The sequence below is a fragment of the Sodiomyces alkalinus genome (genome assembly GCF_003711515.1).
Source record: "Sodiomyces alkalinus F11 unplaced genomic scaffold SODALscaffold_3, whole genome shotgun sequence".
Lineage (NCBI taxonomy): Eukaryota > Fungi > Ascomycota > Sordariomycetes > Glomerellales > Plectosphaerellaceae > Sodiomyces > Sodiomyces alkalinus.
The window spans coordinates 1,088,179-1,102,079 of NW_021167081.1; the positions used below are offsets into that span (position 1 = coordinate 1,088,179).

General features: G+C 55.4%; 2 protein-coding genes across 2 annotated transcripts; both read right to left on the reverse strand.

Annotated features, from left to right (window-relative positions):
- Window positions 1–586: 586 nt before the first annotated feature.
- SODALDRAFT_138561 (hypothetical protein) lies at window positions 587–7,526 on the reverse strand. The gene is made up of 6 exons (XM_028606764.1): window positions 7,148–7,526; window positions 5,334–6,816; window positions 4,388–4,618; window positions 4,187–4,302; window positions 3,436–4,126; window positions 587–3,151 (listed from the first exon to the last, which is right to left on the reverse strand). The coding sequence occupies exons 1-6, from the start codon at window positions 7,307–7,309 to the stop codon at window positions 741–743; spliced, it is 5,094 nt and encodes a 1,697-aa protein (XP_028467623.1). The 5' UTR covers window positions 7,310–7,526; the 3' UTR covers window positions 587–740.
- Window positions 7,527–12,252: 4,726 nt separating this feature from the next.
- On the reverse strand, window positions 12,253–13,888 carry SODALDRAFT_309387 (GroES-like protein). Its single transcript, XM_028609104.1, has 3 exons — window positions 13,384–13,888; window positions 13,176–13,305; window positions 12,253–13,068 (listed from the first exon to the last, which is right to left on the reverse strand). Exons 1-3 carry the CDS (start codon window positions 13,659–13,661, stop codon window positions 12,412–12,414), a joined length of 1,065 nt encoding a protein of 354 aa, XP_028467624.1. The 5' UTR covers window positions 13,662–13,888; the 3' UTR covers window positions 12,253–12,411.
- Between the last annotated feature and the right edge of the window lie 13 nt (window positions 13,889–13,901).

The window sequence follows — 13,901 nt, forward strand, 5'->3', positions numbered from 1 at the left end:
GAACCCGTCTACCTTATGCAACCATCTGATGGGCATCAGAAGATCGCGTGTTCACGAACAACTGGTCTGCGTAACTTCATTGCATCGCTCTAGGTTGTCCAGAGAAAAGGAATCACCTATCAAACCCATCCATATACCGTCACACCGTCAAGCTATGGAGGACCAAGGAGCGAGTAAACTCACCTCTCACACCTCCATTACCGTGGCAATCAGTCCCATTGGCCCACCATTTTGACGGCATGCCATAACCTCTTCTCACGCGCCAAGTCCCCTCATCCCGCGTCGCTGCCCAATATCGTTGACGAGCTATAGCCAGCCAGGTGTTGTACTTAAATAGTAGCTTCATCGGGTGCATTGGCTGCCAGCAGCCCAAAGTGGTCTCCGCATAGAGATAGATCGAGAAATGACCCAACGAGGAACTCGCGGAGTGCATGACATTTGGACCTTCAAAAAGGGTGAGTATATATGAAGGTTGTCCAGCCGTTCCTCCTCCCGACTCGCCCCATGCATAATCCAAAGAAGACCAGGTTTAGGACCTCCGAGACCAGTACGATGTTACGACCTAAGATGGCCAAAAATACAAGTAAATTCAAGGTTGGGGTATATGTCTCCTGCCGCAAGGCGGGAGTGTCAACAACGGAAAACCCGATGTGCTGGCCTGCTCGGGTACAAAAACACATGATACGGACAGACAAGACATGCGAAGCCTAATGACCCCTTACCGCCGTCAATCGACCGGATCAACCGGTGATCTTCCTCCACCAGCTGCTGCGCGGTGTCGTGTCCATGAAAAGGGAGGCCCGACGCCGCTCGTCGCTACCTTCGGATGTGCCACCGATGGTTCCCCCACCATGACGCCGCTCCCTGTCCCGGTCCCGGTCCCTCTCCCGTTCTCGCTCCTCACGTCGCGTACGTCGTCGCCGCTGATCATCAGCTTCGTCGGCCGTGCCACCTTCCTCCATCCTGGCACGCCGGCGTCGCTCCCTCCTCTCGCGGCGAGCCTCCTCGTCGTTCTGCGCCGTACCCTCTTCCGGTGGTGGTCCGGCATCCGAATGGTCCTTCACCCAAGACGAAGTGCCCGAGTGGGGCCACATCGGCTTGGACTCGTGGCCACGGTGGGACCGGTGTCTTGGATAAACACCTTCTGTCTCAGACTGATACCGACGGCTGCTGCGGTGCCCACCATCGTCTTCCTCGCCACCACCACCACCACCACCACCAGAACCTGCAGCACGTGCCGCTCGTCGGGCTTCGCGCCTGAGTCGTCGTGCTTCCTCGTCATCTGGAGCTTCCATGTGCCGTAGACGACGACGTTCCTCTCGAGCCGCACGCCTCGCCTCGGCGTCTTCCTCTTCAGCTGTCGCAGCGGCGGCCGCTTCACGTGCCTTACGCCGGCGACGGCGTTCGGCGCGCCTAGCCTCTGCCTCTGCCTCCTCGGCCATGCGACGCTCCTCTTCCTCCCGCTGCCGTGCCGCACGTCTCTCTGCGCGTCTCGCCTCCTTCTCCTCTTGCCTACGCGCCTCGGCATCCTCTTCGTACCTTCGACGCCGCTCACGCCGATCCCTGTCCTTGTGATGGCGTGCCTCCTCAGCTGTTCGCCCGACCCCTTCAGCCTCGGCTGCTTCCCGCTCGGCTGCTTCCCTCTCAGCTGCTTCTCGCTCAGCCCTTCTCGCTCTCCGAACAGCCCGGTGCGCTTCCCGTTCTGCCTCTTCAGCTGCCGCGGCGTCACCAGCCCCATAGTCAGCGGGGTATCCTTTATGGCGGTGTTCCCGCCTTCCCTCGTCGTCCGTCATGGCGTACGTATTGCGACGCCGAGGCGGTTCTGGACGTTCTGGGCGCTCAGACTTGGGAGTCCTCAGATTGCTGAAGAAGCCACCAAATCCTTTTTTAGCACTGGAATTGGAACGCTTCAGAGCAATGGGGTCCGACGGCCCATCAGCCTCGACCATGACAACATCGTCCTCCCTGGGCAATTTAGAGCGTCTACGCGATCTTTGGGAAGGTGTTTCTTCTCCGTTGGCGCCGACCATGACAATGTCCTCGTCTTCTGGGGGCGGAGCACGCCTTGCAGATCTGCTAGAGTTCTTGATGCCCAGGACCTTCGCGGCCTTAGATGAGATGGGTGGTGCTTCCTCTGGAGGTGGCGAAGTGAAGCCGCCAACGTCGACCGAATGTCGGCGCGATGATTTTGTGCTTGATGCATGTCTCCGGTCGCGGGTCGTCGTGGCTCGCGTGACAGGGGGCGTACTAAACATGGACATGAGTTTTGGCCGTGCAGACGTCTCCCTGGCCCTGTCGCCACGGTCGTGATCTCGGTCTCGATCCCGGTCTTGATTTCGATGTCGCTCACGGTCCCGTTCATGGTCTCGCTCACGTTCCGCTTTGTCCGAGCTAGATCCTTTCGACGAGACCTTCTCTTCCTTCTCAACCCGTTCCCTCTTCTTCTTCTCCGACACTGTCCGGGACGATTTCTTTTCCCGCTCGCGTGGCGCCGTAGCCGCCCATGCGCCCAAGGATGGTCCTTCACGGTTGACCCTTGTTCGTTCCTTTCGAGAACGCTTAGACTCTTCGGATGGCGGGGTCAAGGGCACATCAGGGACAGCCGGAGGAGGTGGTGGTACCTCGGGAGGTATCTCGGCGGGTTCTTCGGCAGATTCCTCCTCAGCAGGTCGTTCAGCAGGCTCCTCGGCAGGCTCCTCGGGAGGTTCCTCGGGGGGTTCTTCAGGAGGGGCTTCGGGAGGGACCTCTACTGGTACAGGCTCCTTTGCCCGTTTCTTGCTCTTTTTGCTGCTCTTCTTGGGTGGCGCCAGGTCGATGATTTCTACAATCTCGTCATCTTCGGGGAAGGAGCCCGGAAGATCGGATTTTTGGCTCTTTACAGGTTCGGGTTCTGGCTCGGGCTCAGGTTCGGGTTCCGGCTCCGGCTCAGGCTCAGGCTCAGGCTCAGGCGCAGCTTGGGCTGGTGCAGCCTTCTTTGCCTTCTTGAGTCGCTTGCGCTCTTCTTTCGTGAGAGCCGCGGCCGGGACGGGGGGCGGAGGCGGGGGTACCGGTTCAGGTTCAGGCTCGGCCGCTACTTCTGGTACCGCTTCTTCCACTGGAGGTTCTTCCACCGGAGGTTCTTCCACCGGAGGTTCTTCCACGGGTTCAAAAGCTTTTAACCTGTCAGCGATCTTGCCTCTCACAACCTTCCGGGCTGAGGACGGTTTCAATGCATCCTCGGGCGAAGAAGATGCGAGCGTGTCATTCCCGTCGATGCTAGCACCTTCTGAACCCAGTGACGAGTCAGCAATGCAATCTCGGTACCGCGAGGTGAGATGCTGCTTGTTTCGGTGAAGATCATAAAGTGATGGAACATCTAGGGAAGAGGACTATATTGGGGGGTGGGTGTTGATTCCACCGGGGAAGGGTACAGGGGATGATGGCATAGGGACGAACCTTTCTTGCCGGACTTCTTTGAAGTCGATATGCCCCAGAAGCTGAATGCATCATTAACGGGCTTCGGTTTGCTGGTGACAGGCTCTTCTGCCGCCAGCAGCTCCTCGACCTGTTCGGGACTGAGTTCCCCGATGGCCTCCTCCAGTTCTTTATCCTCGCTCTTCTCCTCATCCTTGTCTTTGGACGACTTCTTTGACTTGGCCTTGGACTCCTTCTCTGTCTTGGAAGAGCTTTTCTTGGACTTCTTCTTGGATGCTTCAGCTGCAGCCGCCGCCGCCGCTTCAGCCTCTGCTGCTTCTGCCGCTGCTGCCGCCTCTGCCGCTGCTGCCGCCTCTGCCGCTGCTGCTGCCTCTGCCGCTGCCGCCTCTTCTGCTGCTGCTGCCGCTTCGGCCTCTTCTCTCTCCCGCTGCGCCTGCTCCTCCGCCTCAGCGGCGAGTCTTTCCTCCTCCTCTTTGGCGGCTTTCTCCTTAGCACGCTTGTTAGCGGCCTCCTGCAGACCGTCAAGAGTGGTTTGGTCCTTCTTGGGCAGTTTGCCTCGCTTGGCCTTCTTGGCGAGTAGAGCTTCTAACTGTGCCTCTTCCTCAAGGATCTGCGCAGCCTCGGCTTCAGCCCTTTCGCGCTCTTCTTCTTCCTGCCGGGCTATTTCGGCCGCGGCAGCCGCAGCAGCCTCCTCCGCCTCGCGGGCAAGCCGCTCTTCTTCTTCTCGCTGTGCCTGCTCTTCAGCTTCCTTTTCCTCCTGCGCCTTGCGGGCAGCTTCTTCCTTCTCGGCTTTCTTTTTTTCCTTCTCGAGCTTTTTCAACTCCTTCTCGCTTAGCTTGGGTTCTTTTTCTTTCGTTTTGGACAGCTTCTCCTTTTCCGGTTCCGGTTCTGCTTTATGCTTAGTCATGTCCATGTCTAGTGTTGGAGGGGATGGCGCGCGCGGTAATGCATCGTTCGCCAAATATATCCTTACGGTTCTTCTTTGACTTCTTTTTCGACGAGAGGCCCCAGAAGCCCAGGCCGCTGTCCTCGGTTTTGGCGCTGGTATCCTGGCCCTCTTCGACAGGATCTGGCTGCACCGAGTCTAAGGGTGGCTCTCCTTCATCAAGTTCGACGGGTTCGTCTACGTCCGGAACCGCGGGAGGCACCTCCATTGGCGGCGAGGGCTCCTCTCCATATTCGACTAGGGCGCTCGCTTCTTTGCCTTTACACTTGTCAGTTTCGGAGTTCCGTGAGAAGGGGTAGAGGGTTGCTGTCGAGAAGTCCGATCGAACGGCACCGCCGTTTCACAGGATCCGACTCGTTACTAGTACCTTTCTTCTTCTTATCCTTTTGGGAGCCGCCAAGGCCCCATATGCCCCAGCCGCTTGACTGGGCTGCGGGTTCAGGTTCGGGGTCGAGGTCCAAGAGAGCACTCTTTTTGCTTTTGTCTTTTTTGGACGTCGAAGTGCCCCAGATATCAACAGACTCGAGCTCGGGCTCAGGCTCAGGCTTGGGGTTTTCTTCTTTTTTACTGCCCAGGTCGTCCCAGAAGCTGTCTTCATTGGCCGGCTCTGGTGCAGGTGGCAGCGGCTCAGGCGCCGCTTCCTCTACGGCACCTTTCTTCTTCTTCTTTTTCTTATCCTTAGCGGAAGTGCTCACACCCCATGCGTCATCAAATTTTGGAGGTGCCGGTTCCGGCTCCGGCTCTGCCGCGGGTATTGGGTCCGGAACTGCCGGAGGAGGTTCCGGGTCGGCGACGACGCCTTTCTTCTTTTTCTTATCTTTTTTGGAGGTCGTGTCGGTGAAGTCACCCCAGATATCGGCCTTCTTTTCCGGTTCTGGCGCAGGCTCGGGCTCAGGCTCAGGCTCGGGCTCGGGCTCAGCGGCTGGTTCTGGGTCAGGCACGGCTGGGAGAGGTTCTGGGTCCGCAGATACACCTTTCTTCTTCTTCTTCTTGTTGTCCTTCTTGGACGTTGATGTCGTAGAGGCACCCCAGATGACGTCGGATTTCTTCGCCTCCGGTTCGGGGGGTGGCCCCGGCACATGTTCTGGTTCTGGTTCTGGTTCTGGTTCCTTGACCTCCATGACGGCACCCTTCTTGGTTTTTTTGGAGCTACTACCGCCACCCCAGGCATCCCAAAGGTTATCTTCCTTCGGTTCCTCTTTGGGCGGTTCCGGCTCAGGTTCGGGTTCCACTGGCGGCGGGGCCAGTGCCGGCGGCGGATCAGGATCTACTGATCCCTTCTTCTTCTTCTTCTTGGACTTCGCAGTTGCAGCGGGAGCAAGCCAAGGCTCTGCGGCAGGTTCTGGATCAGGAGCCGGAGGGGGGACAGGCTCAGGCTCAGGTTCTGGCTCGCTTTTCTTGCCCTTTTTCTTTGTAGAACTCAGGCCCCACGCGCCAGTGAGATCATCCACCGCTCCGGAGGTACCCAGATCTTGGCTCTTTGTACCCCCCGAGGTGAACCCGAAATCGAAGGAATCATCCTTCTTCGACTTTGATTTGCCGAGGCCCCAGGGGTTCGAATCGACATCCTCTTTGTTTTCGGCCGCCGCATTCCCGAAGGAGTCTTTGCTGCCTGCGAAATCCAAGCTATTCCCAGTATTCCAACTCGACCCCCAGGCGCCAAACGATGTTGTCCCCTTGGTATCCGTCGAACCGAGATTGAGATCTAGTGTCCCAGACCCTATACCTGGGTCGTCGAGAGTGATTTCCTGAAACGAGTCCAACTTGGATGATGGTACCTCAGGGAAGTTGGTGGACTCCTCCACGGCGCCCTTCTTACCCTTCTTCGTTTTCGCCGACGTGAAGGTGCCCCAGTCATCCGCAGGACTCGGGTCGCCCGTGGCGTTATTGTCGCCTGCTCCGTTGTCTCCATTGTCTCCGTTGTTCTTGTCGCCGCCATCACCATCCCCTCCGGCTCCGCTGCCATTATTGCCGGCATCCCCTCCTTGGTCTCCCCCGGCGTCACCTCCGTGGTTGCCTCCCTGGTCGCCACCATCGCCGCCTCCTTCGTCGTTCTGCTTCGTGTCGTCACCGTCGTTGTTATTAGTGACCGCTTTTTTAGGTGCTGCCTTCGCCGCCTTTTTCTTCTTCGCTTCCCGGAAGCCGTGTTGCGAAGAAAAATCAATCTCAAACTCCTGGGTAGGGTCGGAGAACAGGGCATCCCCGCTGCGGCGTTGGCGTGGCCTCTCCTGTTCGTCAGACGGTGGAGGAAGCGGGGCCGCAACGTCAGATGGGGGCAATTGTCGGACCACCAGGGCGTCGGTAGAACTAGGATTCATGAGGTCTTCGGAGGGTTCCTGAGGTTCGGGAGGGCAGGCGAAACGTCGAGACCACCTCGGCGAACAGTTGGGTACTTTCAAGGGGGTTGATGGGACGCGGGGGGTGGAACCGAAGGGTTGAGCATCGTTACGTCGTGACTAGGTAAGGCCATGAATCAGTTTCTTATGAATTTACGGAGTAAGTTGCGGCACGGGGGCGACAGTTAGCGAGTTGTTTGCGAGGGAAAAGAACGGTGGGCACCCCAAGACGGTCCGGTCAGAGTTAAATACCGGCCGGGACCATGCGCCTTTTTAGACTACCGACGGCGTTTAGAGGAGCCGGGTAAGTGACCCATTTCCATGCCGACGGTATTTGGCCCTCCCTTATTGTCGATGAAAGTCCAAACAAGCAGATAAAACGAAAGGGGACGAAAGGGGGAATAGAAAAAAGGTTAAAAAAAAGGGAGGGGAGAGGGAGAGAGAGGCATACCTGAGTAATCCACCATTTTGAAACCCAGGCCCGGGCTATCATGCCCAGGCGGATGCGTACGTCTTCTTCATCCCACCCAGTCGTCGATGGCTGGCCAACTCTCCAACCACATGGGCTTTTTGGGAAGCTTCCTGGAAAGGCCAAAACCTCGGCCGCAGCCATTGTGGAATTTTGAATTGAATACACGACAATGAAATGTGTAAATCATGGACGCAGTATCGAATCGGAGAGGGTTCCTTGCGTGGCGTGTAGCTTAGAAGCTGCAGTGGATGTTTGGTGATCACAGTCGTCTCGTGATAGTTGGGGTCGTCTTGCGAGTATCTGGTGGGAAGGTAACCACAATCCCACGCTTGACTATCTCGTTTGTTGAATGATCCTTCGTCTAGTTCTCGGTACAGTCGGCGTGTGTTAGGTAGAGAGACAACGGCAGGCCAGGGGAAGGTACAGCATGAGTTGAAAGGCCGGAGCGATTTGCTTGGCGGTCTCTTCTGACTCAACAACCCAGGCCAGCGGGGTGAACGAAGGACTGGGTGCCGAGGCGCTCCCAAAAATTGCCTCTACTCCCTTAAGACGATTTGGTATAAGAGAAGTAATATATGTGCTGGTACAAAGATTTCAGGACAAGGAGAGCCGGGGAGCAAAGAAAAGAAAAAGAAGGGGGGGAGGGGGGGAGACAGAGAGAAAAGGCGTTGGCTGGGGAATACAGCAAGGGAAAAAATAATAGCGATGCTAATGGCAGGTACTTGAGGTCGTCCTAATCGATAACGGACCACTCACTGCTCTGTTTCCAAGAGAGTTTCAGGGATCCGAACGGGGGGTTGCCAAATGACGATTTTAGTAGGTGGTCGGGAAGGTACGACGTACAAAAACCAAAACCGATAGCGGGTATGTAAGGTAGCCAGTGGGGAAAGCAGGGATGCAGCTTTGTGCCACGTCTTGTCGGTGATCCAGCAGTGGAGGAACTGGAAATTGGTGTCGGATGCCAGCCGTGAGATTGATGGTAGGTTGGGTGTTTGTAGTGCGTAGTAAGTTCGGTAGGTAAGGTACCTAGCTGTAGGGTAAGGGAGAGATACCGAAATGAGATCAGCTCTCTCTTCTCTTCACCACCCTATTGTCCCCAGTGAAGAAGACCAAGCAGAAAGAGGAATCCAGGATAGCCAAACCCAGTCGAGGTTAGCCAAGCTGGAACCACCCCGAACCAAATCTGGCAAATGCCGTGCGACGATTGTCAAAATGGGATAATAATCGCGGTACAATTCGTTCTGATCGTGGCGTCCTGATCGTAGATACGGGATGCGGTGTATTCTTCGATCACGGCACCCTTACTCCGTTAGGTAGATAGGCACAATGACTTGACTTCTCTCCGGGCAAGAGACAAAGCCAAAGAAAAGAAAGGGAAGAAGAAAGAAAGAAAGAAAGAAGAAAGGGGTGAACCGTTGACTTGTGCGAGGGCGGAGCAGCTACGAAGGATGAGGAACAGGAACAGAAGAACCCAAACCAGTCGTCCCTTATCCCTCGCTGCAGCGACGCCGTCACCACAAGTCGGTTGAGAGCGCGTCTTGTCTCGGTTCGGGACGTCCACTCGACCCGAAATTAATTCTTACGAGCCTCTTTGACGCCTAAAATGCAGGAGGAGATATGATGATAATTGGCCGGGTCCCTCACCTGGAGTATACGGCCGGTTTTGAAAGGGGGAAGCAACCGGATGACAAGTACAAGAGTGAAAAAGAAAACGGGATTGAATTTTGGATAACAGGATATGGAATGAGCTAAATGTAAGGTACCTTACGGAACGGACGTGTCCTGGTCGCGCTTTCTCGACGATGAGTCTTTCCTCTTGTTGTCTCTTCTATTCGCCCCGCGGTACCTACTCCTTTACCCCATCCCATCAACCAGTCAAGCCATCCGTCGTCCACCCTGTGAGGACACTAAATCACACCTGTGTCCTCAGTAAAGTAATTAGGAGATATTTATGTCCGCTGCGATGTGTACGTTGTACATACTCCATACTCCATACTCCATACTCCATACCACATACCGGATGGGCACACACATACACCCACACCATTGCTTCTGCATCAGAGGTGTGTGCAACAATCCGACGATGTTCCCAATCTATCTATGGTCGTCCTATCGTTGCCGTTGCTTTGATACAGGACGCCCCAGTGGTGTCTGCTGGATGGCTGGGACCTCAACCCATTGGCTGGTCCATGTGAGACCCCTTGCCCTGGGGCATCCACTTCCGTCCTAAACATGGCCGAAGCCCCCCCTAGTCGACAGTAGTGGCGGTATTAGCCCCTTGACCAGCCTGCCAGGTGATGCCATTCCTTCCCGTCTCCCGGGGATGCTATTTTCTACCAGGTGACCGACCCCTCTCTTTCGTGGAGCAGCATGTGGAGGGTGGGGGTCGGAGCTACACGTACATACATAGGCACTCGAACAACTTGAACAAGTCTGTCCATCAAAGGCGTATTCGTTCGAAGTAGGACCCTACGCACTTTTCCGTGATCTCCCTTTTTGGGATGTCGTTAATCGTATGTAGCTAGGCTGGGATAGAGTGACGCTGGGCGACGAGTTCTCGTTTTCCGCCAAAAAATTGAAATTAACACCGGTATTACCCCTCCTGCGACCCCTCATTTTAAACAACCTTTTTTTTCTTTTTTTTAAAAAAAAAAAAAAAGAAAAAAAAAAAGGAAAGGAAAGGAAAGGAAAGTAAGAAACAAAGATCCTAGACCCTTGTCCAGCCCGTGCCAAACCCTCACTGGATCGACAAATCAACCGTCAACTAGCCACCTACGAAGCACAAATATTAGAGGCCGCCCTCAGTCATCCATCCCGTCGTCTTCCGACTCTTTGTCATTGTTTTCCTGTCCATTATGACCTCGGATATAGTGACCTCGAATCGTTCGCCCTAAAACGCATGTACTTCGTACATTCTGCGTCTGCACACGCACAAGACACCTCGCTATAGGTATTTCCACTGAACACCACGATGACCCGGGGCTATCCAGACAACCCCGACGTGTCCGCTCCCTCCCCCCACTTCACGTCTTCGAACAGTACGCTAAGGCTGGAGCCGTCGGTGGTCAAATCAATAGGCAGGCGGAGACGTCATCGCGCAAAGAACCGCAAGGAAACGCGCTGTACGGAGTACGCAGGGTGTGGTAAAGAACGATGAGGTACCGATACATAACGGCTGGGCAGCCATGCGCATGCGACCCATGTAGGGAAACCACTACGGAGCCAGGACGGTTTGATGATCCCCTCCCCCAAATCGTATTGTGCATTTCTGGGAAACGTCCGACAGGTTCCCCTTTTTCTGATCGCTGGCCAGAGATCCATCCTCAAGCAGTTGAGCAGTTGGACAAGATGACATGCTTTGAGTAAATGGTATGTGATGGATAATAACATTCATGCTTCCCAAGCTTTGATCCATCGGGATGTCCGGAGTACGTACATACGTACATAGACGAACATAAGGTACGAGACACCGACAGTGATTCATGCCTCCTAAAGACGGAGACGCAGACGCAGGCTTCGGGAACTAAAATCGGCCAACGAATACCCAAAGTTACATTGTGATGTACTTCCTACATGACTGCCCCGTCTCGACACATGATCGTCCACTCATTCGAGACCCCTTACCCAGCAACATGCCCAAAGCGGTATCGCGTCTCCTTCACCGCCTCAACGTCCGCCAAGGCAACACCAATGCCATGCCTCAAGAGATGCGCCATCAACAGCAAAAGATGCGCCAAACAAGACCGAAACTGCCCAGAATCCATTTTTCTTCAATGGCCTTCTATATCCGAATGTTTTTGCTGTGCTCCTCCATCCGTCGGAGCATTAATGCAATGCCACGCGAGTGGTCTTCCTGGGTAATTACCTGTTGTGGACATGTTCAGGGCAATGGGGCATCAAGGTGACCATTCGGCCAGTCTCAATGGCACCTGTCCCTTGTCGTGGCGGCCCCATGCGCTGTCGTTCCCGTTCCCGAACCATGAACAGAAATTGCCGCTTTACCACCATCTTTCCATTAATGTCTTTTTCTTTCTAGTTGAGGCACCGCCTAACAGGCAAGGTCCCGGTTCATCCAACTGCTTTTGGCGGTCAGACCCGACTGGATGGTGGCGAAAGATAGAATTCTGGGGGTCTCAATGTCTCTCATTACTCGAATGGGATTTTGGTACTCCATACTGGCATCATATGTGTCGATTCACGGAGGAGTAACGGAGAGCTGCTACGTTGCCACACGGCGCACCACGACGAGACGGGACTCAGGCTGTATAGAACACCTGCTGCCCCTCGACGGGGGCTTGTTATACCTCAGCGCCAAAGTTTTTACCTACCATGGTCCGCGACTGCATCAGAACAAAGCCAACTTGCTCACTCAAGGTCGGCAGCCGATGCGACTAGCGGGATCTAGCAGTGGCACATATGCCCGAGACTCGCGCGCTCATTTACCAACTAGCTTCTTCCGTATTGCGTGCATGAGCATTACATGCCGGAAACAAAGAACCTCAGCAGAAAAGGCCCGCAGATTCTGTTCTCGTACCTCACCAGCGACCACAATGACTCGGCAGGGAAGAATCTGTTGGGAAGAACGTCTGCTGCTTGTCTCGCAGCACCCCGGCCCGCAAGTCGACATGCCTATCCGGCATCTCTGTACTCCGTAAGTTCATCTAACACGTTGGCTTGCAGCGTGGGGCTACGAAGTAAAACGCCCTACGTGGCTCACATTACGCTGGTCTCGCCCAATCGTGGGGCTCCTGGGACAAGGCGTCGCGAATGAATGCCGTCTCCGAGTCGAGCCCCGAGACTTCAGCCCCGCCGACGTGCCCCGAAGCTGCAGGTCATGGTGAATCGGTGTCTACAACAGGTCTTCAATGCGTAACGGCTTTGTTGCCTTGATTATACCAATCGAAGTCGATGTGTAAATCGATACTCGTCCTCATATGGAACTGTCGCAGCCAGGATCGGTGCAAAAGAAGTCGGTGCTTTTGTCTGTGCCCCCCTTACACGTGGTCAGTGGACATGAGTTCCATGGTGCTGGTGTGCAGGGCACCGGCTTCCATCGGGAGGGCAATCACTATGATCGTTATAATAGGATCAGATCGATTAATAAGGCTATTGTCGACGCTTATTCAGGCTGGTCACGGTGCCGCTAGCGCGGCTAAGGCGCCTATCTCAGCTGAGCTACCCGGTTCCTCAGCAACATACGTTATATAAGTTGAGGCGAGACCGCTACACCACCTTGCGAGGTTTTAAATGGTGTACACAAGCTTCTCACCGCTGACCTTACCCTCCTGCTGCTCCTTCAATCCGCTCAGCACGCCCTGCAGGCTCTCGCCGCCCCTGTTCTTGGCGATGCGGATAGGTTTGACCTTGCCCTGGTCGAGGAGCTCCTGGACAATACTCATGAACGTCTTGGCGAACTCAAAGTCCTCGGGCGACGGAGGAACTACCTTCCCCCAGGAGTGGTAACCCTCTCCCACGACCGAGTACGCCGCGGTGAAGGAGGACTCGATCTTGGGGTTGACGGCCTTGATGTCCTCCTCGTTGGGGCCGAGCAAAGCGTGGATCCTGCCCCCATCGTCGCTAAGGCACCGCGCGCAGAGAACGTTGCTGCCGTCGCCGGCGTGGCAGTCGTAGGCCACGGTCAGGGCGCCGTTGGCGTAGTTCCGGATGTCCTCGACCACGGTGGGCGACTTGTAGTCGAAGACGGCGTCGGCGCCGATGGATTTGAGGTAGTCGAAGTTGTGCGGGGAGGAGGTGGCGATGACCTTCAGGCCCGAGAGCTTGGCAAACTGGATGGCGTACACGCCCGTTGCGGTGCTGCCGCCGTAGATGAGCACGGGGAAGGGCTCCTTGGTAGGTTCGTTGGGCAGCGGTAGCTTGAGCGCCTGGTAGAGACCTTGGCCCTAAAGACGGAACAGAAAGACTGTCAGCGGGCTTTCATGAGGAGGTATACGGAGAAACGAAATCTGGAACCCCATGGTGAGTGAGGGCAGGGGAGACCATGACATACGACGGTGGCGACGCTGACGCCTAGGGTGGCAGCCTCTTCGTCGGTGAAGTGATCGGGAATCTTCATCTGGATGTCACCCTTGACAATAATGTACTTGGCAAAGGCGCCGTCCGACTGCCTCTGGCCGTTCCTAAATCGAAACCCGGCGTTGAGCGAGACTCGATCGAGCGTGGAAGTGGAATACGCAGGAGGTAGAGGGGTTACTCACGCGCCGTGGGTGAAACCAGCGATACGGTCACCCTTCTTGAAATCCTTGGTGACGGCAGAACCGACCTTCTCAACGACACCGGCATAGTCGTAGCCGAGACGAGCGCCGACGCAGCATAGCTCTTCCGCATAAACCATATGCTTCCAGTCGGAGGGGTTGACAGCAACAGCCGTAGTCCTGACGAGGATGTACTCTTCAGAGGGGAGGTCAGGGATGGGAACATCCGTGATCTCAACGTTCTTGACCGAGACGATCCTGATTTCCTGGTTCTGCGACATTGTGGAGAGGAATCGCGAGGAGGGGGGTACGGTTCAAGGCAAGAAGAAAAAGTACTTTTGAGATTATTCCGTTCAGATCACAATGATCAGATGTTAAAGGGATGGTTGTAACTTGTCCAAGAAATCAGGGGAGAGTGAGAGGATACGGAGGGGAACATGATGAATATATACTCCATGCTGCGTTGCAGGCAGAAATTTGAGTTTATAACCAAGTTGGGGCAACCGCAATGGCTCCTCAAC

What these genes read in the sequence shown, in the direction of transcription:
- SODALDRAFT_138561 (XM_028606764.1), bottom strand. Translation starts at nt 7,309, where the DNA reads ATGGCTGCGGCCGAGGTTTTGGCCTTTCCAGGAAGCTTCCCAAAAAGC. An exon ending in CAAGAAGAAGAAGAAGAAAG is followed by an intron (nt 4,619 to 5,333) that starts GTGTATCTGCGG and finishes ACAAGTGTAAAG; the next exon opens with GCAAAGAAGCGAGCGCCCTA. An exon ending in AAAGAAGTCAAAGAAGAACC is followed by an intron (nt 4,303 to 4,387) that starts GTAAGGATATAT and finishes AGCATAAAGCAG; the next exon opens with AACCGGAACCGGAAAAGGAG.
- SODALDRAFT_309387 (XM_028609104.1), bottom strand. Translation starts at nt 13,661, where the DNA reads ATGTCGCAGAACCAGGAAATCAGGATCGTCTCGGTCAAGAACGTTGAG. An exon ending in GCTGGTTTCACCCACGGCGC is followed by an intron (nt 13,306 to 13,383) that starts GTGAGTAACCCC and finishes GTTTCGATTTAG; the next exon opens with GAACGGCCAGAGGCAGTCGG. An exon ending in GCGTCAGCGTCGCCACCGTC is followed by an intron (nt 13,069 to 13,175) that starts GTATGTCATGGT and finishes TTCCGTCTTTAG; the next exon opens with GGCCAAGGTCTCTACCAGGC.